Source organism: Helicoverpa zea, chromosome 13 (assembly GCF_022581195.2).
Source record: "Helicoverpa zea isolate HzStark_Cry1AcR chromosome 13, ilHelZeax1.1, whole genome shotgun sequence".
NCBI classification, from domain to species: domain Eukaryota; kingdom Metazoa; phylum Arthropoda; class Insecta; order Lepidoptera; family Noctuidae; genus Helicoverpa; species Helicoverpa zea.
This window is the reverse complement of record NC_061464.1, coordinates 5,790,225-5,818,084: the sequence shown is the minus strand read 5'-3', so window position 1 is coordinate 5,818,084 and position 27,860 is coordinate 5,790,225. Positions and strand designations below refer to the sequence as shown.

The following is a 27,860-nucleotide window of genomic DNA, read 5'->3' as shown; positions in this document are numbered from 1 at the left end:
CCAACCTTGACAAATGTCCGCCAACCTGCACCAATACCCCGTGTACACATTGGTGATGGCGTGTATTGGCCGCACTTGGGCCAACGTGTACTGGGGCCTTAAACACTGCGCTCGCGTACGTTGCGAGGTCCTTTGACTCGTGCCCAAAAAACCGCCTCGGACGCGAGCGCTGCGAGGCGCTAGACGAGACGCGAGGCGAGCCGCAAGTGTCTATTCACACTCTCGTCTCGTGCTTCGGCTCGCGACTCGTCTCGCGACTCGCGCGCGAGTGTAAATGCGGCATAATAATACGACGCTAGAGCATAGTCGAAAAACATCTTAATTACAATACTTTTCATTACCTATCAAGAAGAAGTATTATTTGTCTCCGACAGGAATCACATCCAGCATTGAAGACACCATATTCCGCAGCAAAGTTAAATAACTTTCGCCAGTAAGGCGCCCTTCTATGAAATACGGGCCAACAATGTTGTCGTTGAGAATTCCTGCCCCGACGTTAATGGAAAAGCTGTGTTGGAAAGAGTTCTCCCTAGTTAACATTGGATTGCGTATTGACCACCAGTTAGGGTTGCCAACATTTCATCAGCGAAATCCTAACTAATATTATAAATGTGAAAGTAACTCTGTCTGTCTGTCTGTCTGTCTTTTCTTCACGCCTAAACTAATGGACTGATTTGTGTGAAATTTGGTACAGACGTAGTCTGGAACTTGAGAAAGGACATAGGATAGTTTTTATTACAAAGAAATACAAAAATAAAATTTATTCCGGACATATACCGCCATCTATTGGTCAAACCATAAATCTGCCGCAAGTCACTATTCCACTATTCTATATTGATATTACTTTAAATAAATTTGGTAAGTCATTTTCAGTTTTTTTTTTAAATATACTGCCTTTTTTGGCGTGTGCGTTCGCGCAGCGGAATGTTGTTGAATTTAAAGATTTTAATTATGCAGATAATTAGTGTAAGACGTTCTATAATTGTGTATGGTAAATAAAAATTTGTGTATGCAGCCATTGTGGAGAAATTCACCAAAAACAGATTCCGCTGGGCGACCGTTATCCTGGCGGAACTTTTTTTAATCTATAGACTTTAGAAGAAAAGAGATGTGTCCGAAAATTAGTGTGTATTTGTGTATAATTGATTATGTATGAATGAAATCAGTGCATGCATAAACTTCGGAGAAATTCAAGCTTCCGCTACGCGAACGTTTGGTCATTAGCTAGTTTTCATATAAAGCGCTTACATAGAGAGCTGTAGATTTTTACATACGTTGTTTTGAATTTGTTTATATTTGTTTAAAAACAGATTTAGAAAAAGTCGTAGGGTTTAAAAGATAAAAATATAAACGTAAAATACACTTATTAGGTCTTAGTTCTTAAAGTATGCAGTTTGGGGTCTAGATTTTCACGTTTACACAAACCTTGTAAGAGTCTCCAACATGTTGCCAAGTATCAATGACGTTCCGTTAGTAATTAAAAAGTTATAGGATATTTTATCATGAATAGATCACTGTTTACAAAGCAGTCGATTATCACGACGTTCTAAGGGAATTGCATGGTAAAATGTATGCCAATAATTAGTTTAATCATTCAACTATTCACTTGCAAAATTTCATGTCATTAAATTCAGTAATTAAAGAAAGACAATTATAATACTGACGGAGCATCGAAAACCTACATAATCCGACCAAGTTCGGATAGCTACAAAAAAGCGGCCGTGCCGTATGTCTAAGAAACGTTCTTAACTTGGAAGGTTAGTATATTTATTAATATGGTACAGTTGCGTACACAAGCGTTAGGAAAAAATAAAACAATTGCATTTCTTGAATGAAAAATATTTTTTTAATAATAACGCCACTATCTACGACATTTTAGTTAAAATACGTAACGTTTATTAACGTTATTTTTAATCACGTAGTTAAGTAATTTATGTAAGTAATAATAATAAAAATATTTTTGTACACGGATATTTAAATAGAGAAGTACTTGTTAATTGAAGATTTATTTTTATCGTAGATAGTGGCATTATTATTAAAAAAATATTTTTCAATCAAAAAATACAATTGTTTTATTTTTTCCTAACGCTTGTGTACGCAACTGTACCATATTAATAAATACTAACCTACCAAGTTAAGAACGTTGCTTAGACATATGGCACGGCCGCTTTTTTGTAGCTATCCGAACTTGGTCGGATTATGTAGGGTTTCGATGCTCCGTCAGTATTATAATTGTCTTTCTTTAATTACTGAATTTAATGACATGAAATTTTGCAAGTGAATAGTTGAATGATTAAACTAATTATTGGCATACATTTTACCATGCAATTCCTTTAGAACGTCGTGATAATCGACTGCTTTGTAAACAGTGATCTATTCATGGTAAAATATCCTATAACTTTTTAATTACTAACGGAACATCATTGATACTTGGCAACATGTTGGAGACACTTACAAGGTTTGTGTAAACGTGAAAATCTAGACCCCAAACTGCATACTTTAAGAACTAAGACCTAATAAGTGTATTTTACGTTTATATTTTTATCTTTTAAACCCTACGACTTTTTCTAAATCTGTTTTTTAAACAAATATAAACAAATTCAAAACAACGTATGTAAAAATCTACAGCTCTCTATGTAAGCGCTTTATATGAAAACTAGCTAATGGCCAAACGTTCGCGTAGCGGAAGCTTGAATTTCTCCGAAGTTTATGCATGCACTGATTTCATTCATACATAATCAATTATACACAAATACACACTAATTTTCGGACACATCTCTTTTCTTCTAAAGTCTATGGATTAAAAAAAGTTCCGCCAGGACAACGTTCGCCAACGTTCGCCCAGCGGAATCTGTTTTTGGTGAATTTCTCCACAATGGCTGCATACACAAATTTTTATTTACCATACACAATTATAGGACGTCTTACACTAATTATCTGCATAATTAAAATCTTTAAATTCAACAACATTCCGCTGCGCGAACGCACACACTTTTGGCCTGTAGTTTTGTCAGTAAAGTCATTACAGTCTTTTACTTTAGCAAAGATTTCATTCAATATCGTTATTTCAGAGTACAGGTCGTCCATTTTGATACATAATTTTTCTTGTAAATTTAGAACTTCTAATATTGTCTCAGTCATTAAATGAAACCTCCTTTTTTAAATTTAATTTTTGGATTTTACATAACCAATTGCTATCACCAAAATCAAACCATTTATTAAGATAGTCTAAACATTTATCAATAAATAACAAAAAATTCTTTTGAATTGCATAACTTTCTGTAGGGGATTTTGCTTCTAATGATTGCAACATTTTTTTGGTTTCGTAACCAAAAAAAAATATCTTTTTTACGTTGTTCTAGCGCCGATTTTAAAATTGACATAATATGATACACATCTATGACTGTGATGTTATTGCCTTCAAGTTGTTTATCAGCTTTATGAAAGTTATGTAAAAAATGACTCGCGAAATGCAAAAAGATTAGAACTTTACTGTTTCCATTACTTTTGTTCATCATCAAAATATTTTGAATATGTGTAGGACATTCTTCACCTAAACTAAAAAAATAATCACTCAAAGCCTTCCAATTCAAAAGTATGTTGTCCACGCAAGGAAGCAATGAAAGCCACCTAGTACCAACATGTCGTTTCAGCTCATGCCATTCACCTTCAACAGCAGCAACAAATTTTTTAAGCTCTTCTCTACGGACTGCAGAAATGGAGAAATGGCTGTAGATTTTTAAAATAATATTTTCAATATCAATGCTTAAAAAATTCATTGCATGCTTCACTGTGTTGTGAACTATATGTGCATGACAATTACCTATAACCAAATTAGGAACTACTTGTTCAATATTTTTATAAAGAGAATGGTGAATACCAAAGTCAATTTGGACTGCGTACCCGTTGGACCTCCAAGTTTGGACCTCACTGACTATCATGACCCTTTGGACCTCCTTGTGCCGTTTCGACCTTAAAACTTGGATTTTGCCTATACTTTAGTGCCCATTGGACCCCCTATTAAACAACGTGTTCCGTTGGACCCATTTTTTTACATCTTCGTATGAAAAGCTAAAGTACACAAAAGTGAGACACTTTATCAAAAATAAAACACGATGCAATAAATAAATCAATATGTTTATTCAAAGATATAAAAGCAACAACGTCAGCTTTATAGGTTCAGGGGTTTGGGCCCTGCGTTGGTGACTTAGTGAATGAGTCAGGACTTTGATTTTTATATGTATAGATAAAATCACCTATTCCAATTAGATCACGTATTTACCCGATTATAAATCTTTAAGTTGGTATATTCCTACAGGTTGTACCAGAAGGGTGTGGATAATTGTTAATATAAAATAATGTGTATTATAAGTAAAATATAAATCACAGATCAAATATTAAAATCAGTTTTATCCTAAAGTTAACAGACTGAAGATATAAAAATAATAATTATTATATTATAAATGGTTTAAGATCACAAATTCTAATTACAATTAAATAACAATATTGCCATAAGGTGAGTTTACAAAAATAACATTAAATAAATGTTTAAAAAAAAAAAACATTAAATCACAGATCAATTTATAATCACAGTATGTCTTTAGAATTTACTTAGACTAAATTTGGACCTAAATTAACCTAAGTATGGAAGCTTAGTTAGCCTCCATACTTAGGTTTTACACATAAAAAATAACATCATCAATCTCAAGTCAAGCTCAAGTAACAGAATTTTCAAATAATTTTTTGGAATGACATTAAGTATTGTCAAATGACAAACTTAAAATACATAATATGTAAGCAGCTTCTCTAAGCAATGACCTACATTAATATAATTGTTATCTAATTGCTCTAGAATATAAGCGATTTTTTCATCTTTTTCTATGTACTCTTTGCGCTTATTTAGTATTTGGTGTCCATTTTCTAGTTTTGCTATAGTTAAACTTGTCATTGATGCGTCTGTTTTAATTATGCTCAAAAATTGTAAAATATTTGGCTTTGTATTACCACACAACTTTTTATTAATACTCGAGTGCCATGCTTCCACACTATTAGTTGTACGATGTCTTTCAGAGTTGAAACACCAGATTCTTCGCATGTCTTCTTTTTGCAGCCATTGTTTTGTAAAATAGTCATTAAATTTAACTAAATTTTCATTTTCTTCGGACCAGTCCTCCATAATATAAAACCAACCTTCATCTGTGGCTTGTTCTGGTAATAATGCTAAAGCGGCACATAAAGCAACATGTCGCTTACACGCGCGATTTTTTAAGATGTGCAGACTCTTTGCTTTTTTACTTAAAGCCTGAGTAAAATGAAAAAAACATCCCTTAATGTCCACTTCAGGAAAAACTGACTGAATAGCATTCATTTGCGCAGTTTCAAAATCTGTAGTAAATTTTTCTGGCTTCCAAGATGGATTTTGCGATAGTAATAATTGAAAAATAATTTGATAAGTTTCTTCTTTTTTATCAGTAACCAAAGCATATATCAATGGTTTAATATTTGTGCTTTTTTCGGTGCTACCGAGATCTCCGTGAATACTGTACATTTGTACAAACGGCGGTACTACGCATTTAAACGTCCCATCTGCAAAAAAATGTTTCACCGTTTTCAATTTTTCTCTTGCTTCTTTTGATGAAAATATTAAAATTCTTCGAGCACCTTCTTGATAGTCAGCCATTAAAAAGTCGTTGTATTTTACAGGAACTTTGACATCTGTAACTGTTTTTGGCTTAATATTATCGATGCCAAATTCTTTTCTGCGACTGTTATAGAGTCCATGCTTCACATTATTAAAATTAGGTATCCGAGTCAATAGGTTAAGACCTCTATCCTTCAACCGGTTAACGCCTTCATTATATATTGTTTGCAGAGGAAGAACTCCTTGTCCAGATTCAACTTTCCATGTACTTATTTCTTTCTTTATTTCATTGCCAGCGTGATCACGTACACAATTTTTACTGTGACTGACTTTGTTCATAATCGTATTTCCTTTAATTGTTATAGTGCCGCGACACTTCGATTTATATTTGCAATTCCACCGTGAGGACCCATTTTTATTATCTTTTTTTTTATAGTACTGGTAACCATCATTTAGCAGAATCTCACCACCTCTTTTAGATGTCACGAAACAAAGTTCTTGTGTTTTATCTATATTATTATGTCGACTTGTTGAAGGGACTACTTCTATTTGAGACATTATTCATTAACAATGATTCTTCTTTAATCTGAAACAGGCCATTAAATATTCGTTTTATTTAAGTTATTATTTTACACGAAATAAGTAGTGAGTAAATTTACCACACCATAAAAGACAACTAATTGAGTAAACTCAGCTATAAGAAAAAGAAATAAGACATTAAAAATAAGAAAAACAATTGGACTAAAATCTATAACAATAATTAGGTAACTTCTGAAGAGTGTCCATAAAACAAAGTTCCAAAGAAGACTAAAGTGTATTATTATGATTTTTTTTATTTTAATCATAACCAATGTTACTAATAATGACACATTTTGCACCGGCTAGTCGACGGTCGGCTGGTCGACTAATGCCCGGTTCCTATAAACAGAAAACGATTCGTTTTGCTTACGGACGGTTGTTTTTTGACATAAGCCCCATACATTAAACGTCAAAAGTAACCGTCCGTAAGCAAAACGAATCGTTTTCTGTTTATAGGAACCGGGCATAAGTCGTGTGTGTATGAACAAATTAATTAATGTATAATAATTTGGTGGAATGCTAGCATGACTAATTTTACAAATTCACAGTATGGTAAGTAATAATTGTTCAATAATTAGCAGAGACAAATTAAATATAGAAATAATAGTGACAAAATTATCAGAAAAGAAAACCACGGAAGATTTGAAATATACATCCAAATAAAATCACTTAAACATGCAACAGATAAAGTAATTTAATACTTACCAGGTACTTAATTAAACGTTTCCTTGTTTTCTTATTACTTGTGATTATCACCTTTTACCACACGGAACTTTATTGCGCAAATGCACACACGTCAACAACTTAAAGCTCCAACTAATTGTAATGTAATGCAAAATGTCACTGTTTTGTTTTTGCTGGCCTGCGATCCCTCTAATACTCACCCCGCACCATACTCCCTGCGCCCGTGCGCCGAAGAGAGCGAGGAAAGGTCTAGCTTAGACGCGAGTTTGCCTTGCGTATGTCCAAAAAATGATAATGTTCGATTGTCTATTTTACTTATAAAACATATTACACTTTATATACATAAGTTTCATTGGTGTTTCTACATGAAGGTTACCAACATAATAATAATAGTAATACCGTGTATTTGCTTAGGTACTTGTTTCGTCAATTTTTTTGATTTCCATTTAACAATTTTCAACATAACTGTACCCCTTTCCCAACTAAATAACATTGAACGAACAACAAATGAACACATATTTTTTGAAGGTCCAAAGGGTACTAAAAAAGAGGTCCAACGTTTACTTTTTTACTTGTTTTAATTTTGAAGGTCCAACGGGTACTACAAATGAGGTCCAATAGGCACATTGATTATTTTATTTTGAAGAGGGTCCAAAGGGACCTAAAAATTAGGTCGAACGGGTAACATTTGTAATAGGGTCTAATCTTTGAGGTCCAACGGGTACGCAGTCAAAATTTGCATTGGTATTATCCGCACTCAGACCAGACACTGTATCAAAGGAAAGGTTGTGGTAGGATAGTGAACTGTTTATAGCATCAAACATACCGTTTGCAGATTCATCACAATTTTCGTAAAAGTCTAATAACTTGTTTTGTATCCTATTCTCAATATCAAAATATTGTACAACTAAAGGAAATAATTTAATATTTTTTCTATTACTTGCATCAGTTTGCAAACAAAAATATAAAATTAGGAGCATTTAAGTCATTCAATAAAGTTTGTAATGCATAAGGTCCCAAAACCTCATTAACCAGTGCTTCCATTTTAGTGCGTCCTAATTTTATGTTCAAAGCGGTTTTAGAATCAGCATAAATGATTTTGTTTAATTTTACAGTACAGTCCATGCTGTTATAAGAAAGATTGTGTTTTACAATATGGTAGGTTAAAGCAAGTTCACTGGCTGAAATCTTATCATCACAAGTAAGAGAGGTAGATGAAGAGCCCGTCGAACCAAAAAACCTGTCTAATGTAGAAGTTTTCTTGTAAAGTTCAGTTTTAAGTTTGTGGTGCTTTGTTTCACTATGTTGTTTAATCTGCAATGAATTGTAAGTAAACATTTTAAGTACCACTTATCATGCAAATCAAATCAGTTGGCAATTTCATTGAAAAAAATAAAACAACAGAAGATGCAAGAATTTAACATAACCTAAAAGATCTAACCTGGCCAATGCCACTTTTCCCCACAGAAAATGTTATATTACAATGTTTACATTTCGCATTATAAATATTTTGGGAATCTTCAGTAATCCAGCCATACTCTCTTTCCCACTCCGGTTTAAATTTTTGGAGTCCTTTTGTAATTTTTCGCTTTTTAATTGGCGTTAGCGGCGCACTAGAATTTGACGCACTTTCGTTGTCACTACTACCACTTTCCATACTTAATTTATTTAGGATTTCAACTTTTTAAATGAAATAACAACTCTAAACAATTCTGCCGATATATATGTATAGCAGTCGTTCGTTTGCAGTGTTGCCAGTATGATTTCCCAAAAAAGGATGGTTGGCTTTCTAAAAAGGTACGGTTTTTAACTTCAAGGTACGGTTAGGTCGGGATACTTCTGCAAGAACTAGATCAGTTTTATTTTTCTTCGAGTTGGCTGTCTGCGACCATAGGTTGGAAAAAAAGCGATAGGGAATCGAATGTTCAGAACGATATGGTAAAGTAGAACATTATTACCGATTGCCAATATCGAACAAATTCATTCGTAAATCAATTAGAGAAATGAGGTTATAAATCAATATAGAGTTACGGAAAGGAGTAAAGTCATTATATTCGTTAATGATGCAGTGAATTAAAAATTTTTTTGATAATAATTTATCATAGTAGTACGGTTTTGCTAAAATGTTGAAAAATGCTATAGTCTACTCATATCCTACAGCGAAAACAAGTTGTTTGTCAAAAAAATTATGAAAATAATGTTTTAGGAACTAAGAAAATCCCATCTAAATAATTTGTGTCCATATTTTAGTGTCAAATGTGACAGAAAGTCGAAGAAAGTATGAGTCTCATTATTTTCTATTAGTTTCTCAACAGACTGTAATTGTAAAATAATAATTTGACTTACCACGAGTTTATAAATAAATAACTTGCTAATACATGCTTGAAGCTCCAATAGTTTGGATATGTGTCATTCCGTTTGTAGATATGCTTTGCTTCATTCCAAAATACTTAATACTTAGCCTGCACCCATGCTCAATGCAAGTTAATAGTTTTCATTTCAATCTACAAAATTAGTAATATTTCTCTACAGATAAATATTTATTCATCTCGAAATCATTAGTTTTCAAAATTTACAAAAAAGGTAATTTGATGTTGTATTTAGGTGTTTACTTTATCAGCGAAATCCGTCACTACTGAATCAAATTAATTTTAGTACTTTATCTTCTTATTTAACATAGAAGAGCTGGGTTCAAAATTGTGTATACCACCTTGTTGCTGTATAGATGAACTAATAGCCATTAATGCAGCAATAGTTTCGGTATTGAGACGATTCCGATGTTCAGTCTTTATCAGCTTTAGTTTGCTAAATACTCTTTCCACTGAGGCATTAGAAAAAGGCAGAATTAATAGAAATCCTATCAGGATTTTCAAATTTTTGAATTTTTCTGTACCAGCTATGTCCTTTAATTTAAATACTTTTGTCCAAAAATCAGCAGCTTTCATTTGAATCGATATACTGTCGTCCACACTTGCCAGATCTAATAAACAGTACTCCCGCCATTCGTTTATTAATGCACTTTTATTCAGATATGTGGGGGCTAAAAAAGGAAATCTGTTTAAAATTGAAGTTATCATTTGTGGATCAAACGATTTTATAATTTTTGGTTCGACTATTTGGATTATGTCATATATTGGGTCTGTAAATATAAATCTTTGTTTTATTTGTTCTATTACTTCAACATAAAATGCCAGGCAATCTAGTTTGAATCTTTCCAGGTCCTCTTTTCTAACATCATTTTGAACCTCCTTGAGGCTTGAGTCCACAGAAACACCAAGGTACAAATTTTCCAAAGGCAAGTACAACCTTGGGTTTTTATGTTCGATCTCTAGAGGAGGCGTGTTTTTGACGTGATGTAAATCAATGAAGTTACTTGCAATTGTGCGGATGAGCCCTTCTACGGCAGGTTTCAGTTTATGAAGTAATGGCGATTCAGACTGAAAAGTAATATTGAAGTCATTTAGCAGGTCTAGCACATATGCCATGAACTCGAGATAAAATTTTGTAAACTGGTTACGCAAACTGAAAATGATACTTTCAGTTATTCTGGACGGATCTTCCACTATTTCAAGTCTGAAATAGGCTTCCAGTGCAGGATACTGTTCCAGCGTTCGGTCGACACATGCCTTTAAAGAAAGCCACCGGGTTGTTGCCGGCAAAAGAATCTGATGAATTTGTGTTTGGTAGAAGCGTTGCATTTCTGCAAGCTTCTGTTGTCGGTTGTGGCTGCGGCTGAAATGGGAGCCAATGTTCCGTAACATATCTTCTACTGATTTTGGCAGTTGTAGACAAGCTTTGGAGGCAGCCAAATGAATCATATGGCAAGAGCAGCGGACACACACTATGTTAGGAAGTCTTTCTTTCAATTTGGCGAACACAGAATTATATTCGCCGACCATCACGTTCGTCGTGTCTGAAGAAAATCCCACTAAGTTTTCTAGTGGGATATTTTTAGTTTCAACGCTCTGTATTAATGCGTTATACAAGTCATCAGCCGTACCTGAGGCCATTTCCAGCAAATCGAAGAATTCTGTTTTTATTTTAAATTCTTTGTCACAATATATCACTGTCATCGCACATTGTTTTTTTGTGCCAACATCAGTTGTTTCGTCCATTATTAGGCAAAAGAAATTACCGGGTTGTTTTAAATAATCATGCAAAGTACTTTGAAGACTGGGCCCTAAAATTTGTGTTACAACTGCTGTTGCTTTCGTACGACCCATCTTCATCTTCTGAGCAATTTTCGAATCGGGGCAAATGTCCGCTATTAAGCTAACTAGAGTGTCTGATAAGAGGAATGGTAAATTATTTGTAGCCAGCATTGCAGCAATTTTAAGCTCACCTCTTTTTACTGAGAGATCTTCATCTGATGGTTTTAATGATTCTTTAATATTTGATGTGGATTTAATGGCTTTCATTATTGATTTGTGTTTATCAGTTTCAGAGTGTCGTATCAAGTGCGGCTTGTGGTTGGGTAACGTAGTTTGACAGTATTTGCATTTTGCACTGATTGTGCCTTTAACTGTGTCTGAAACTAGCCACTCTGAAAGTTCTTTAATTTCTAACCATTTCTCGCTAAAAACATATAAATGTTTTTCAGTCTTATCCGATGCTTTTTTAGATTTGGTTGGAATATTTTTTTTATGCTCTTCATTACTTGTTGCTATCTGGATTTCTTCATTTTCGTTACAAGTATCAAGTAAGGCTTGTGGTTTTTTTTTGTTAGATAGATTTGATTCGTCTAGCAAACTGAAGTCGTTGGAAGGATTTGATTCTTGTGGCTGGGTAGGTTTTATTATTATTAGTGCATCAGTACATGAAGGGCCAGGGATACTAGGACTTAAACATTTCTTCTTAGTTGAATGACCAGGTTTAGTAGGCTGGTTACTATTTTGAGAGCTATTATTATCAGGAGGGTCACGTTTTCGCTTCGTTATAAATCTGTCCATTTCCCAACACCTGCGTTTGGACAAAAAACATGCCATCCATCACACACAGCACCATGCAAAGGTACGGTAAGGTACGGATAGTTTAGTTTGAAAGGGAAGGTAAGTTTGCGTAATTCACTAAATAGAAACAATATAATATATAAGCATGTGACGGGTGGCGCCATCTGTTCATGAAAGTTTCTAGGCCAACTAACAATTTAAATAACTAAGATTTTCAATTGTCTTCATTTCTATCTGATACATTGTGCTCTGTGCATTCCGCAAACTTTTACTTCGACCGTTCACGGAGTATATACGTACACCATAATACAATATTAACAATTTTCTTATTAAAAATGTAGGTAAGTATAGGTAGAAAAAAAAGTTATGAAACAAAAAATATTAAAACGAAGTATAATTTATTATTTAATATAATAAGTTCAAATATTAGAATCACATGCATACATACAATTGGCTACTTGACAGCCTTCGAAAAAATATTTAAAAACTTACGTACGTTTATAATAAACCTCTTACAATTATGCTTTTACGAAAAAAAGCGTTATTTAATAGTAAAAAAAGTATTTATTAATTTAAAATTTACGCGAAAACAGCTGGTCACGTGACATTTGATGACGTCGCATTTCAAAAACGTCAATTTCTCGCCAATCAGTGAACGTTGTTTCAAACTAACAGATGACGTTTTGCTTGACATTTTCTGTGAGATGTGACGTCACAAGATGGCCGACCACGTTTCGAATCTTATAATCCACAGATAAAAAGGCAAATCTATTTTGCAAAAATAAAATATTTAAAATTTCTTTTGAAGCGAAATACCTATTGTGTAATTATATTATTTGGTTACAAGCTATCATATTGAACATATTTCATCGTTACAACTGTCAAATAGCCAATTACTTGAATGAATTTATGTGATATACGTAAATGCTCCGAAATTATCCAAATTTGGTTGTTATTTCACAAGATGGCAACCTCAATAAAACATTAAAAAAACAGGACGTACATTTTTCAACATCAAACTTATCTGTTTCGTTTTGACGCTAGTGGTGATTATTATTTTTAAATAATTTATTTAGATGTCAAACATTCGAGGCGATTAAATAAAGTTCTACCTTTGACCATCAGATCGGAACAGATAGTTCATAAAATTTTAAGTTTGTCAGTATCTATTTAATAATAATGGATAAAAGGCAATGAACCACACCTTGGCAGTGGTGATAAGAAAAGAAGTAGGATAATAGCATTGTCATCTAGTCATACAACTTTGCCTTCTTGCAGTGCAAACAAAAAACATGAAAAATGCAAACCATCATCAACATCAACTTACCTTGACTTAACTTTTCTTCCGTCTATAGATTCGTATTGTTTCGTCACACGTCGTACATACTTGTGAGAATGAGTTATCTTTAGTTCGATCTCGGTTCCAGACTGACTATAGACATCGGCGAACGGCGATAGTCCCGCAGACTATATTCTGTTTGCTCTGTTTTTTTTTTTAATTCATCGCTCCTGAGGAAGGAAGGCAAGGAATGTAATCCAAACAGCCAAGTCTTATTTGGATGGAAGAAAAAAGTTTTTTAAACGCAAATTCATAATGTTGACAAAACAGGAGAAGGCGATTTTTTTTTTACCCTTTGTAGTTTGCAGTAAAAAATAAATCACTAATATAGAAAAGGTACGAAAAAGGTACGGTCTACACTGAGGTACGGTTGTGGTACGGTTGTGTGATGAATAGTACGGAAAACCGTACTTTTTGGTACGGTCTGGCAACGCTGTTCGTTTGACGACGTCAAAATTGACGTCAATTTGACATTGACAAGTTCGTTACGGAAGCGTTCGGATACATGGTATCGCCTATCGGGTACTTACTTTAAAGGCGCGTTCTTATTTTTTTTTTTATGAAGGATTTGGTTGTTAGTTTTTTCGGTGTTGAAAATATAGTATTTTTACGTACTATATATTTTTTCAACAGTATATAGTACGCAGACCCGAAATATAGTACAATACCGTAAAATGGGGTGAATAGACACAACTTTCAACTTCTACACTGATTTTCTTACATATTTTGTATGACAGCTGTTATCAAAGAATTGTCAAATTGCGAGTCTCGTTTTAATTTATCAAATAGTTATTCTTTAATCATGTATAAATTTGAGAATTATTCGTGAAATAGGAAAAAGTAGACGGTTTCTATTTACCTTGTAACTGGGGTCAAAAGATACGACAGAGGGGTGAATAGAGAAAAAACGTTAGGGTTGTCAAAATCAACTTTTATTGTACCTATGTAAATACTTATTTAATTTTCAGTAAATAACGATCAATAATAATTGAAGAGTTTAATTTTTGTAATTATAATCATAAGATAGCATTAGCAACATTACAAAAGATTATAAATCTTTATTGTCTGTATCATTTACCTTGTATTATATATTGTTTCAACGGTTTTAGCCAAAGTATTTGCCTAAAACCGGTTGTTTTTCAGTAAATAACGATCAATAATAACTGAAGAGTTTAATTTTTGTAATTATAATCATAAGATAGCATTAGCAACATTACAAAAGATTATAAATCTTTATTGTCTGTATCATTTACCTTGTATTATATATTGTTTCAACGGTTTTAGCCAAAGTATTTGCCTAATCCAGAAATAAAATCATCCTAGAGAGCTAGATAGAACAAGTAAAATAAAATAATAACAATAGGTATTTAAAAGTATGATCCATATTCTAACATAAACAATTAAATGCTTTAATTATAATATATTTGGCAAACAATCTTAGGTTTAACCGTCAAATCCGTAGCGGACCCCGATTGGGGTCTGAACATCAATGTCACCGTAAGCTCGGTTTAGACCCCAATCGGGGTCTGCGAATGAGTCATACACTTTCCTAATTATTTACGCTCATATTTATTTTCTTTCCAATCAAACCGTATTTGTGAGTACTAAATAAAATAACTATATAAATAAATTTAAACTATTTTGACGCATTCAAACCTTTCATATTTAGCATCCCTTTAGTAATATACCTTTTGAAAATCCAATCGTAATTACCGGGAATTCTGATCGAACTCGCCATGTTTGTTTACATTTGTTGTTTTTTTTTAAATTTGAAGACGCATAGACAAGATGGCGACGGTGATAGAAGTTTTGCATCGAATGATCCGATTCGTTAAAATAAAGAATCGATTTAATAATTTTATATTATTTGATATTATAATATTACTAAATTGCACTTTTGTATACTATAATCTGAAAATAAATTAGGAAAAGTAAAATGACTTAATTTATTTTGAAAAAATGCTAGAAAATCAGTGGTAGAAAATACGTTGTAGCCGGAATATTTTTTTTTTCGGTTTTTAGGATTTCTGAAGACCGCAAATTTTGAAGACTTATTTATTTTTTCGGGTGTTTTATGTACAGAATTCCTGTAGTCCTGCCAAACTTAATGGCGGTTCGTTACTTCCGACTTTTTAACTGAGCGGCAAAGCTATTTGACGAGAGCTGTAGTTAGGTGTAGTTATCGCAAAATTTTATGACGATTTTATTGTTTGAAAGGGCAAATAGGTAGTCGGAACTGCTACTCGCTGTTCATCGAAAGCTGGTCCAAGATGGAAGAAAGATGGCCGCCGCTGACTTATTTTTCTTTTCACAAATCTGTCAATACGGGTATCAAATAAATTGCATTGACTAGTAGAACAAGAAAGATTATTTTTGACCGACAAGCTATAAAGAAGCGCGGGGTCGCTACTCCCCGTCATCCGCCTCAGATCCTCAGAAGTCCTGCGGGATCATTAGGATCAAAAATATTAAGTCGATGCCTAGAGGAATGAAGCAATTTTTTTTCGCCACCAAAGGACAATGAGCGTTTTGATCTGCCTCTCCTCTAGCATTAAGTAATACATCAATAGAAAGCTTATGTTATATAAAGTATTTTCTTGTACGGCGGCGATTGTCATTTGTTAGTATTTAGGGAGTTGGACCATGTTTAGTGAAATAATAACTATGTCTAAAATCTACTGTAGCTTCTTAGGTACTGACAATTTGTTAGAGGTATTTAAGTACGAAATGTTCGATTTAAAAAGGCCTTTCCAGTGATATATAATTAATTACTGGAGAAGGAATCTAAGGACTTGAAACTAACTATCGATAAAAAACCTTAAACATGTTCTAACATCTAAAGTACTAAGAATTGGTAAGTAGTATGTAAGTACAAAATGTAACGCTTAAAAAGACCTTTCAAATGATGTATGACTATGCCCAATGTCCTTTACGCCGCGCAATGGTGGCCGAATCATTGTTGTGACTCACGCACACAAAAACCACGGTCTGCTCCGATAAAACTTTCCTGAAAGACCGTTGATGCTATCCCCGCACCCCGCGCGCCATTCCGGCGCGCCATCTGAATTTTATTCGAAATTTAAAATTCAAAGGACTTATGGGACACCCAGTATAAAAATTTTACCTATGCTAAAAACATTCATAAAACTTTAATATTTTTTCTACACAACAAAAACAAATTGAACCTATAATTTAAAATTAAGAAATAAAATTGAAATAAGTTTCTATTAAAAAATATATATAAAATTGGTATTCGATTATTATTAATAATAAACATCCGATTTAGGTATCGAATGCACACCGCTGATTGAAAAAAAAAATGTACTCTGTTCCAAACTCTACTTGACTTTGATCTTGTAAATTGTTCATTTTTATTGTGTATTTTATGTGCTGATTTTTTAGTTATGAATCATAAATAAGTGCACGAAATGTATTGCAACGGATTGAAAATGTTATAAATATGACGTTTGTGTTGTGTTTGAGAAAGTGATGCGATTATTTATTGGTAAGTTTTCACCAAATTTGAAATGCCTAACTTTTCGATAGACTTAGAAACACCGTAATTATTATCTATTTCTGAATTAACTGACCCCATTTGACCTTCGCACGTTGTTGTCAAATAAGTGAGCTCTAAAGTTATAGTTAAAATACTTCTGATCAGGCATTACGGACTTAGAATTTATGTGTTGAAAGTTAGTACAAATTTTTGAGTTCCATGTCGCGATTCAAAATATCCCGCCGAATCAACGGTAAAGTCATATGTCAAAACCTTGTCGAGCAGAGGGGTTAATGCAATCAGTACCTATTTGAGATCAAAAATAACTAATAGGGTAGATGACAGTAAGAAAATATTTGGAAAATTTATGTTTTTTATGGTAGCTAAATATCTAAAAATCTTAAAATTTAATTAAATTGAATAAATAAATCACGATTATTTAATATTTTTTAACTTTAAAATTCCTAAAATACAGTCCTCAGTCACGTGACAACGAACGCCAATGAGAGAGCGTGACGTCATATGTTGCAATACAAAACAACTTGACATTATAGCCCGGTCAAAATAGACATAAAAGTAGTGGTCAAATAACAAAAATTCCCACAGAGCTGATTTTTGGTGGAGAGCTAGATTTGATCATTATAAATAAAATACTAAAAGTCCCCATCGATCCCATGTGTGCGTCAAAAGTTATTCGAGATCAAATGTTAAAATTTTTGGTTTTTTGTGTTTTTTTCGAAAACGGTAAGTTTTATCAAAAAAATACATTAGACCAAAATTGTAGATTATAAAATTTTATACAAAAATGGCATTGACAGTTTTCTCCTAAATGTTACCATTCCTGAGATATCGCGCTTCAAAGTATATTCCACACATGACATGCACACATTTCCACGCCACCTGTGAGGTAGTATACTCGGCGCGTTTTTTTTATCGTGGTTTCCCCTGTAGACCTACTCCACTAACTGTCATGACAATTTTAGGATAGTTTAAGGGAATAATTGCCGTCAAGTTCTAATATGATGTCATTATGGATATTAACTATTGGGTTAACTATTATTGTGATTGTTTTAGATTTATCAGATTCATACAAAAACTCGTGGTGGCCTAGTGGGTAAAGAACCAACCTCTCAAGTATGAGTGGGTTCGATTCCAGGTCAGACAAGTACCAATGCAACTTTTCTAAGTTTGTATGTACTTTCTAATCATATCTTGGACACTAATTACTGTGTTTCTGATGGCATGTTAAACTGTAGGTTCTGGCTGTCATTGAACATTCTTGGCAGTCGTTATGGGTAGTCAGAAGTCAGTAAGTCTGACACCAGTCTAACCAAGGGGTATTGTTACCCGGGTTGCCCGGGTAACTGGGTTAAGGGGGTCAGATAGGGCAGTCGCTCCTTGTAAAGGACTGGTACTTAGCTACATCCGGTTAAACTGGAAGCCGACCTCAACATAGTTGGGAAAAGGGCTCGGAGGATGATTTGATACTACAATCATTTTTGCAATTGCAAAAAATAATGTCAGGAGTTTTTCTGGAGCAAGTGGGAGTAAAGTTTTAATAGGGTCCAGATATTATGTATCAATTTCCAACCCCAGTCTTCTGGATAAAAATGGAAATGTCGAAGGAAAATTAGCATGCGATAATTTTCTACACTTTAAAAGCGGATTGTGCGCGACTTCAGCGGTTGAAAAAATTTTGTTCTGTGTTTAGTAATGCAGAACCATGCCTTAGGACTGCAGTACGCTGATATTTAGGATTTAAAAGTGGGCAATCTAGCCTTAGCGACAAGCCACGTGAAGGTAATTCAAAACCCCATATGACCCAAGATAATATCGAGGCTATGCGGCAGTTAATTGTCGCAGACCAACATGTAACATACCGTAACATGGATCCGTGGGCATTACGATTGTTTTACATTCCCCAAAATTAAGTAAAGTCTTCGTGGTAAACGTTTCAGCACACCTGAAAAAGCTGTTGACTCATACCAATCGGCCAATTTGACTACCCCCACTTCAGAATGGAATAAATATTTCAAGAACTGGGTTTAATGCATGCAAAAGTGCATTAAATATTGCGGAGAATTCTCTGAAAAACAATAAATGGAATTACCCTATTAGATTGTCTATACTTATTTCAAACGACAAAACTTAAAGGCAGCCGTCGTACATACGTGGCTTGTATGTGCATATCATGTGTAGTGTGACTCTTTGAATTGTGATATCTCAGGAATGGTAAGATTTATGAGAAAACTGTTAATGCCATTCTTGTAGAAAATTTTATAATCTACAATTTTGGTCTGATGTATTTTTTTGATAAAACTTACCGTTTTCGAAAAAAACACAAAAAACCAAAAATTTTGACATTTGACCTCGAATAACTTTTGACGCACACATGGGATCGATGGGGACTTTTAGTATTTTATTTATAATGATCAAATCTAGCTCTCCACCAAAAATCAGCTTTGTGGGAATTTTTGTTATTTCAAATGTCTATTTTGACCGGGCTATTAGCTTGACATATTCATTATCATTACGGTCGTAATAATATTGTGGTTTTCATTTGTTTCTCTTACTTTCTTTCGTTTTTCTTACTTAATTATACTATACTAATACTAGAAACTGTTGGTAACGACAATGGAAGCAGGGTTTTTAAAAGCGACTAGCAGTAACTTGCCCCAAGTCGATGTTATTATGTTGGGTGCGTTTTTCGCATATAATACCAATTTTTGCTCTGCCGAATTCCGGAATACCAAAACTTCATTGTAAGTATTTAACAGTACAGCAATATAATAAAACTTTTAACCATTCAACAAAAGTTACAATATAAATATGTAAATTCATTTTGTTTATAGGTTATGTATGTGTATTCTCATGTAAGGAACACTTCTAATAATTTCTTTTTCAGATCATCTCGTGCATCATACGGGGATGATGCAATTAGCTACGTGCAATTAAAACGTGACGGAAAACTTTGCACCATAAAATGTAAAATATGTCCAGAGCATAAAGTGCGCTCCAAACTATACACAGTGACATTAGTTATTGACGAAGAAGAGGACTTGATTTGTTCCTTAGAGTGCCATGTCTGCCTAGCTTCCCATGGCGGTTGCAAGCATGCCATAGCGTTTGTCATGTGGATTCATCGCAGGAGTGAAGAGCCATCATGCACGTCCACTGAGTGTTATTGGAAAAAGTCGAAACTGTCACAAGTTGGTACCAGTCTTAAATGCATAACTGCAAAAGAAATGTCCAAGGGCTGTCCTAGTTTGTCATCGAATTCGAGTGTGCTTGCAAAGTATTTACACGAAGCAAGTAAAAGAAAAATTGAGGACTGTGAATTATTAAAATATCAGCCCAACTCAAACCTTTCAGATAAAGGAATTGCTCCCCTCGTTATACTCACGAAGAGCCTGCTCGATGAGTTCCTTGCTATACCTTTTATATCTCTTGCCACGAAGATCTGGCTTGTATACCCTCGGCATGATGTTTACGGCGCGATGTGGCGTATCTGTTTAAAATAATCATGAAGAAATCTAAGGATAATTAAGTACAAGAAATGATGTAATTCACCTTATGTGAATTAAATAAGATTCGAACACAAAATACTAATCTTCGCTACCGTCACTTACGCGTACCAGTTAAAATTAAACAAGTAAAAGTAAAGTAGAATCTAGAATAGCTTATATTTAAATATATTAAGAGCGCTATTACAAAATCGAATCGCTCAGGTTTAGGTAAATTAGACGATAGCCGGCAGCACTTGCGCGCGTGTGCGTCTAGTGAAATACGCAACGCACACCTGCGGACCGCTACGCGGCACAAACAAACTTGAGACTTTGCCACTTTTTTTCCGAAATAGTTTATTGGTTTTATAGTTTATGAAATATTATTTGTACTGATGAATTTTATAACCTAGAATAGCTCGATTGAGTTACAACAAACAAATAATCGTTTACAATTTTTAAATTATTTAATCGACAACCAAACTTTTCACCATGTTTATCAATTAGGTATAAGTAATTGATTTAGAAAAAAACTAAAATCTATAATTCGTCTTCCATGTATTGTATCTTCATTTTCCTGCAACAATCAAAACTAGGAATGTAAATAGTTTATTAAAACAAATATGTCTGTCGCCAGTGACAAAAAATACTTCTCATATTATTTGTACTTGTATCCGATTGAGTCTGATAATCTGAATTAAATATGTTTTCATTATCCTGCAAGAATCAAAGATATCCAATAATATTATTATGCAACAGCGAAACTAACGACGATGACATTTACGTACATATTTCTATATAACCAACATCAAAAAAAGAGAACCCAATCTATAACATTTTCGCATTAGAATATCATGGGCTAATACTTATGTATATTACATTTGAATCAGATCATTATAATTATAACTAATAAATAAATTAAAAACTCACTAGTATCAAAACGTGTTAGATGCGTAGGTTGCGCTATATTTTTCGAACTCCGGCGAGTTTACGCGGCGCAACAGCGAGCGATACGTCCCTCCTCGGTAAGCGCTTGGCGCTGACTAAAGTTGAACACCGCGCGTCACCAGATTTATATTGATTCTTTGCATTGCAAACAAAAATTAATTATTTTAAAATATTGTTTTTACTTTTAAATAGGCCATTTTATTTCAAGCTTTATAACAATACCACCTTAATTATTAAATATTGTAGCGCGGGGTTTTTGAAAGCCATACGTCTCGCGCCGCGCAGCTAACGGAACGCGGCCGCATCCCCGCGCCCGCTACTACCGCGACACCCGCGACCCTCACCCCGCCGGTCCCCGCGCAGCGGCGCAGCCCGTGACGCGCAAGAGAGCCACCCGACCGCCGTGTGATTCGGACGCGAGATTTGATTTTTTTCCTCCGCGGTGCTCCGCGTTGAGTTTTTTATTGTAAATCCTGATTAAGTTACTTTTGGTTATTCCTACTGTTGTGTACTTGTGTTTTTTTTTTATTATACGAACTATATTTCTAACAACGTGTTTGGACTTGTAACAAACCCTGTGTTATAATGGCGCCCTACTCGTGGCACGAACTTACCTACTGACTGAGTGAGTAACGCGTGCAAGCTGTGAACATTGTGTGATTTGTGCGAACTGTTAAAGTGTGCAACTACGCGTTATCCTATCCAAAATGCCGTTAACGAGGCAGGAAGCACTCCGGCAGCGAAGACGTGATGACGACGCCACGCTCACGGAGGACGAGGACAGCGTCGTGGAGCTTGGTCGCGGGGACGCCGCGAGATCCAGCAGCACGGCACCGACAGCGCCGCACCCCACAATGCAGCCCACGGATCAATTTTTATCCACGCTAATCGAGGCGATTACGCGTGCGCAGATGGAGGCGAACAAAAGCCTCATCACAACGTTGACGTCCACCGGCGAGTTTAGGACATCCACTCCCATCGGGGCCTCTCTTCAACCGAACGCGTGCAGCGGCGACACCGGCGCGAGCAACGGGGGTGCCGCGGCCGCGAGCAGCGGCGACGCAGGCGCGAGCCGCGCCGATGCGCATGCGGGACACGCCGCAGCGCGCGCGGGCCGCGCCGACACGAGCGCGAGCCGCGCCGACGCCGGCACGAGCGGAGCCTCCGCCGCCGGCATCAACTTCGCCAAGTGCACGGCGAGGTTTACCGGAGCCTCCAAGGACGCCGAGGTCCTGGAGGCGTTCCTGGATTCCGTGCAGATATATAAAGAATGCACGGCCATCAGCGACGCTCACGCCCTTCGAGGTCTTCCTATGTTGTTGGAGGGCGAGGCAGCGGTGTGGTGGCGCGGCGTGAAGGCGTCGGTGAGCACATGGTCCGACGCGCTCGCGCGCCTGCGCGATACCTACGGCGTGGCGCAGCCCGCGCATCAGGTACTTCGCGGGATCTACGCCGCCGAGCAACGTGACGACGAGCGTGTTGATTCTTTCATATGCAAAGTGCGTGCATTAATCGCAAAGCTACCATATAAGCTAGATGAACAATTACAAATAGATATGTGTTACGGTTTACTACATAGACGTGTAATTAAGCGTGTAGCCCGCGATAGTATAGTAAGCTTAGATAAGTTATTGTATAGCGCCAGAATCGCGGAGGAAAGTTATTTTAAATTGAAGAAAAATCAAAACAAACATTCGTTATCTAAGATACCTACCGATAACACGGGGATCGAGTCCGAGACCGCGACGCGCAACCATAATAAGACGAAATCGCGTTGTAGGCATTGTCGTTCTTTCGGGCATCTTAGTGATGATTGTCGTCACCGCGATAAGATGACTGGTGATAAGGCGTCAGGTGCGGGGCCAAGCATCGGGCCGCCCTTCGCGAGTAGGTTGCGGTGTTACGGATGTGGTAAGCCGGACGTCGTGAAGTCCCGATGTGACGTATGTAATAATAAAAGTACAAAACCGGTCGAAGCGTCGTTTAATAATTTTAGTGATAACGATTCGAGTTACGTACGCATCAATAACGTCACATCGCGGGAATTATACCCGATGGTAGATATAAATGTTATGGGCCGTCACGGCGTGGCCGTGGTGGATACGGGTGCAACACATAGTCTTGCGAGCCCTTTATTATACCGAGTTTTAGTTGACTCCGGAGTAAGTTTCAGCGACACGAAAAGGTACGTTCACCTTGCTGACGGAACACAAGGGTGGAGGCACTTGTTGTCGGCCGAGGTAAGTATTGTCATTGAAGGTCGTGAAATTGTTTGCCCAATGTTAGTGTTGCCAGGGGCAAACACCAAGACATTACTAGGGGTCGATTTTTTGACCCGGGCGGGAATAATAATTGACGTCGCCCGCCGCGTCTGGACATTCGCGGATGATCCCGATGTCGTTTATAATTTTGTTTACTCGTATGTTCTTAGTGCAAGCGATGCGAATACGCAGCGGCCCGCCTCGTCTGACACGGGGCTGATGTACGCCGCGCCGTCGGAGTTGACGCTGCGCCCGGATGAAGGTTGTAAGTTAACCCCCGAGCAGCGACGTTCGCTCGACTCGTTTATTGATAGTCGTGCGCCGCAGTTCGCGCGCAACGGACCGCCCACGGAATTTGCTACGCATCGGATAAAGGTGAGTCCACACCAAGAACCTATTGCGTGTCCACCGTATAGGATGTCCCAGACCAAAAGAGAGGCCTTGCAGAAGGAGTTGGATAAACTGCTGCAAGACGACGTCATCGAAGAGTGCGAGTCACCCTGGGCATCCAACGTTGTACTGGTAGGTAAGAAGGACGGGAGTCTGAGGTTGTGCATTGATTACCGTAAGCTCAATGCAGTAACAGAGCCAGACCGATACCCGCTCCCACGCATTGAGGATGTCTTGCATGCTGCTAAGACCAGTGAGTACATGACCACGCTAGACCTTCGGTCCGGATATCACCAGGTGAGCGTCTGCGCAGAAGACCAGGACAAAACGGCCTTCACGACGCCGCTTGGAACATTCAGATTCAAACGAATGCCAATGGGCCTACGGAATTCCGGGGCAACTTTTCAAAGGTTGATGGACCGTTTCCGCTCCAACCTAAAGGGGGTTGAGCTGTTTTGTTATTTAGACGATCTGATCGTGCTGTCTCCTGGACCTTTCGAGAGGCACCTGGCAGACCTGGAGGTCGTCTTCGATCGTCTAGCAATGTTTAAGTTAAGGGTAAATAGAGACAAGAGTTTCTTTGCCAAGGAATCTGTTCAGTTTCTGGGGCACATCATCGTGCCAGGTGGTATCCAGGTAGATCCGGATAAAACGGCAGCTATCGATAACATGGCTGTCCCTAGGAACGTTAAGCAGTTGAAATGTTTCTTGCAGACGTCGAGTTGGTACCGACGTTTTATTAACAATTATGCAGAAGTCGCGAGACCTCTCACGAACCTGCTGAAGAAGTCCAGTGTCTGGCAATGGGACGCTGAGCAACAGGAGGCCTTCGAGCGCATCAAGTCTCTTCTTGTGACCGCTCCCATACTGCGTCAGGCTGACGAATCGAAGCCGTACGTACTCTGCACTGATAGTAGTGCGTATTGCCTTGGAGCAGTTCTTATGCAGGGGGAGGGCCAAGACGAGAGGCCGATTGAATATGCGAGCCGACTTCTCACCAGCGCCGAGAGAAATTACTCAACGACCGAGCGCGAGGCCCTCGCTGTCGTATGGGCACTTGGTAAGTTCCGCGGTTACGTTGAGACCGCGAAGATTGTAGTTAGGACAGACCACCAACCCCTACGGTGGCTTATGAGTCAAAGGTCACCCAGCGGCCGACTGGCAAGGTGGGCCCTTACATTACAAGAGTTCGATCTTGTTATCGAATACACTCCCGGTCGTTCGAACGTGGTGGCGGACACACTATCGCGACCCGTTTGTCCGGACGACCCGGATGAATGTGAACTACGCACGACGATTGTGGACATGCCGAAGAGAAGCGGCGCTGATGTCCGCAGCAATCAGCTCCTGGATCCAGAGGTTCGTAAAATCATCGAGGACATGGAGTCCGACGAACCCTCTAGGGGGAGACCATGGTCAGATCGGGGTTACGTGATGTCTGATGGAATCCTTTATAGGTACAGTTTGGAACCAGACGACGGAGAAGACTGCTGTTTGGTTGTTCCAGAGCAGGACCGCAGGCAAGTATTGGTTGACCTTCACGACGCGCCTACAGCCGGTCACTTCGGAGTAGAGCGCACGTTGAGCCGTGTCCGGGCCAGGTACTATTGGCCGGGCATGAGGGCATTCGTGACCAATTACATCAAAGAGTGTGTACCATGCCAACGGTACAGGGTCGACAACCGCAAGCCGGCAGGGTTGCTCCAAACCCCTGCCATGGCAAGGAGGTTCGAAGTAGTTTCGGTGGACCTGTTTGGTCCCCTAGTCGAGACGCCTCGCAAGAACAGGTGGGTACTAATCGTGGAAGACGTTTGCTCGCGATGGGTCGAGCTATTCCCGCTAGAGAGCGCCACCAGCGTCGAGTGCGCACAGACGTTGGCTAATGAGGTGTTTTTGCGGTATGGAGTCCCACGCCGCCTCATTAGCGACAACGGCGTGCAGTTTGTGAGTGAGGTAATGCAGCAGGTGTGCCATGTTCTGGGAATTAGCCAGGCACTCACACCATACTACCACCCTGAGGCTAACCCGATAGAGCGCAAGAACCGGGACCTCAAGTCTCAGCTGGCAATACTTGTCGGTGTAGACCATGCGACCTGGGATCTGCATCTGGCGGCTGTCAGGTTCGCAATGAACTCCGCCGTCACCAGCAGCACAGGATTTTCGCCGGCATACCTGACTTTCGGGAGGGAACTGCGAGCTCCCTCGGACTCTGCGGCAGACATGAGGGCTGTCGTGGAGAGTGATAATTTTGTACCCAGCATTACTCCTTACCTAAAACAGATGGCGGCCACCCTGGATCAGGCCAGGGACACTCACGAGGAGGCTCAAGCCGCGCAGAAGGAGTATGCCGACAAGAAGCGGAGGCCACCGCCGGACTATAAGGTAGGTGACCTCGTCTTGCTAAAGACACAAGGGCCAAACGATGCGGGCCGCGGACAGTCCGCAAAGTTCATCCCGCGCCGTGACGGCCCATATAGGATCGGGACGATCGTAAGCCCCACTACGTACGGCTTAGAGCACATCCAGACCGGGGGGAGCGTTGGGAGGTTCCACGTCTCGAACCTGACGCCTTATCATGGTGAAGTAGAACCGCCGGTCCGCGAAAAACGTAAGCGTGGTAGGCCGCGCAGGTACCTAGACTAGTCCAGCTGTGGGGGCACGCTAGCTGGACTAGAGGGGGAGACTGTAGCGCGGGGTTTTTGAAAGCCATACGTCTCGCGCCGCGCAGCTAACGGAACGCGGCCGCATCCCCGCGCCCGCTACTACCGCGACACCCGCGACCCTCACCCCGCCGGTCCCCGCGCAGCGGCGCAGCCCGTGACGCGCAAGAGAGCCACCCGACCGCCGTGTGATTCGGACGCGAGATTTGATTTTTTTCCTCCGCGGTGCTCCGCGTTGAGTTTTTTATTGTAAATCCTGATTAAGTTACTTTTGGTTATTCCTACTGTTGTGTACTTGTGTTTTTTTTTTATTATACGAACTATATTTCTAACAACGTGTTTGGACTTGTAACAAACCCTGTGTTATAATATTTTTTATTTGAATTTGGATTATACTTTCATAGATAAAAAATATAGTTTTGTACGGAAAATTGTCAGTAACTCTCAGTTTTATAGAATTATTTTTGGTGTATTACTGTATGAATTGTAATAAATTGGTGTAAGCAAGCACAACTACAAGATATAGTTGTATCTTGAACATTTTTATAAATGGTTAAATTGCTATATCCTCGGAGTACTGAAGCATCAAAAGATCCCCAAAAGCAACATTTTATGAAACATCCTTTGCAGAGACAAAGATTTTACTGATGTACGTGGACAAATTAAAATATTTATTGAAAACAGCCCCAAGATAAATGATCAAACTTTCTTAATCTTATTTTTGTTTTTTTTTTGTGACTATATCCAAAGCATAATGACGCATCAAAACTCGTATAAAACTCGAAAATTTGTGATAGCCCTCTTAACGAACATTATAATAAAAATGGGGCATATCGAGAATATGTATTTTTAAGAGTAAGTCTTTCTGCAAATGTACCCACAATTAGGGCATTTTTGGAATGAGGCTAATCGCAAATATACCCTTATACGGTCTTTAATATTTATCTCAGAAATCCAGAAAATGTTAAATTAAATTGACCAAAACCGTTGAAAATAAAAAAATCTAAATTTCAAATTAAAGTGTCACAGAAAAATATTTTAACAATTTTTTTAAAAGAAAACTGTCATACCTTATGAAAAAATGCTCCATTCACAACCTTATGTCATTAGACTTGACGTAAATTTTAGTGTTGCCAGAATAAAGGAAAAATGTTGCAGTTTTATTAATAGTGGGAATAAAGATATTTTAACAGACTATAGAGCAACTAGAACGACCATAATCAAACTCTCAGATTTGTTTCTATACACCCCGCGATTTCTATTCACCCCATTTTACGGTACTATATATTATAAGTACGGTTGGCAACCCTACCACCAGTGTTCATTGAACAATCCGACACGCGTAAACATGCACTCATCTGAGAAGAGGATATTTGCTTCTGTGTTGTCGATTATCCATCTGCACAATGT

The 27,860-nt window shown here is 37.7% G+C and overlaps 4 protein-coding genes and 1 long non-coding RNA gene across 5 annotated transcripts; 2 read left to right on the top strand and 3 right to left on the bottom strand.

Annotated features, from left to right (window-relative positions):
- Nucleotides 1-4,121: 4,121 nt before the first annotated feature.
- LOC124635772 lies at nucleotides 4,122-7,638 on the bottom strand. Its single transcript, XM_047171727.1, has 2 exons — nucleotides 6,926-7,638; nucleotides 4,122-6,227 (listed from the first exon to the last, which is right to left on the bottom strand). The coding sequence occupies exon 2, from the start codon at nucleotides 6,197-6,199 to the stop codon at nucleotides 4,778-4,780; it is 1,422 nt and encodes a 473-aa protein (XP_047027683.1). The 5' UTR covers nucleotides 6,200-6,227; nucleotides 6,926-7,638; the 3' UTR covers nucleotides 4,122-4,777.
- A 58-nt stretch (nucleotides 7,639-7,696) lies between these two features.
- Nucleotides 7,697-8,635, bottom strand: LOC124635773. The gene is made up of 2 exons (XR_006985055.1): nucleotides 8,346-8,635; nucleotides 7,697-8,218 (listed from the first exon to the last, which is right to left on the bottom strand). It is a non-coding gene; the product is annotated as an uncharacterized LOC124635773 (long non-coding RNA).
- A 20-nt stretch (nucleotides 8,636-8,655) lies between these two features.
- Nucleotides 8,656-13,541, bottom strand: LOC124635771. Its single transcript, XM_047171726.1, has 2 exons — nucleotides 13,181-13,541; nucleotides 8,656-11,863 (listed from the first exon to the last, which is right to left on the bottom strand). Exon 2 carries the CDS (start codon nucleotides 11,851-11,853, stop codon nucleotides 9,556-9,558), a length of 2,298 nt encoding a protein of 765 aa, XP_047027682.1. The 5' UTR covers nucleotides 11,854-11,863; nucleotides 13,181-13,541; the 3' UTR covers nucleotides 8,656-9,555.
- A 5,676-nt stretch (nucleotides 13,542-19,217) lies between these two features.
- On the top strand, nucleotides 19,218-20,449 carry LOC124636099. The gene is made up of 2 exons (XM_047172049.1): nucleotides 19,218-19,450; nucleotides 19,594-20,449. The coding sequence occupies exons 1-2, from the start codon at nucleotides 19,323-19,325 to the stop codon at nucleotides 20,207-20,209; spliced, it is 744 nt and encodes a 247-aa protein (XP_047028005.1). The 5' UTR covers nucleotides 19,218-19,322; the 3' UTR covers nucleotides 20,210-20,449.
- Nucleotides 20,450-21,846: 1,397 nt separating this feature from the next.
- On the top strand, nucleotides 21,847-27,134 carry LOC124636045. Its single transcript, XM_047171999.1, has 2 exons — nucleotides 21,847-25,407; nucleotides 26,011-27,134. Exons 1-2 carry the CDS (start codon nucleotides 21,847-21,849, stop codon nucleotides 26,431-26,433), a joined length of 3,984 nt encoding a protein of 1,327 aa, XP_047027955.1. The 3' UTR covers nucleotides 26,434-27,134.
- The last annotated feature ends 726 nt before the right edge of the window (nucleotides 27,135-27,860 follow it).

What these genes read in the sequence shown, in the direction of transcription:
- LOC124635772 (XM_047171727.1), bottom strand. Translation starts at nt 6,199, where the DNA reads ATGTCTCAAATAGAAGTAGTCCCTTCAACAAGTCGACATAATAATATA.
- LOC124636099 (XM_047172049.1), top strand. Translation starts at nt 19,323, where the DNA reads ATGGAAGCAGGGTTTTTAAAAGCGACTAGCAGTAACTTGCCCCAAGTC. An exon ending in CGGAATACCAAAACTTCATT is followed by an intron (nt 19,451 to 19,593) that starts GTAAGTATTTAA and finishes TTTCTTTTTCAG; the next exon opens with ATCATCTCGTGCATCATACG.
- LOC124635771 (XM_047171726.1), bottom strand. Translation starts at nt 11,853, where the DNA reads ATGGACAGATTTATAACGAAGCGAAAACGTGACCCTCCTGATAATAAT.
- LOC124636045 (XM_047171999.1), top strand. Translation starts at nt 21,847, where the DNA reads ATGCCGTTAACGAGGCAGGAAGCACTCCGGCAGCGAAGACGTGATGAC. An exon ending in CCAGGTACTATTGGCCGGGC is followed by an intron (nt 25,408 to 26,010) that starts ATGAGGGCATTC and finishes TCTGCGGCAGAC; the next exon opens with ATGAGGGCTGTCGTGGAGAG.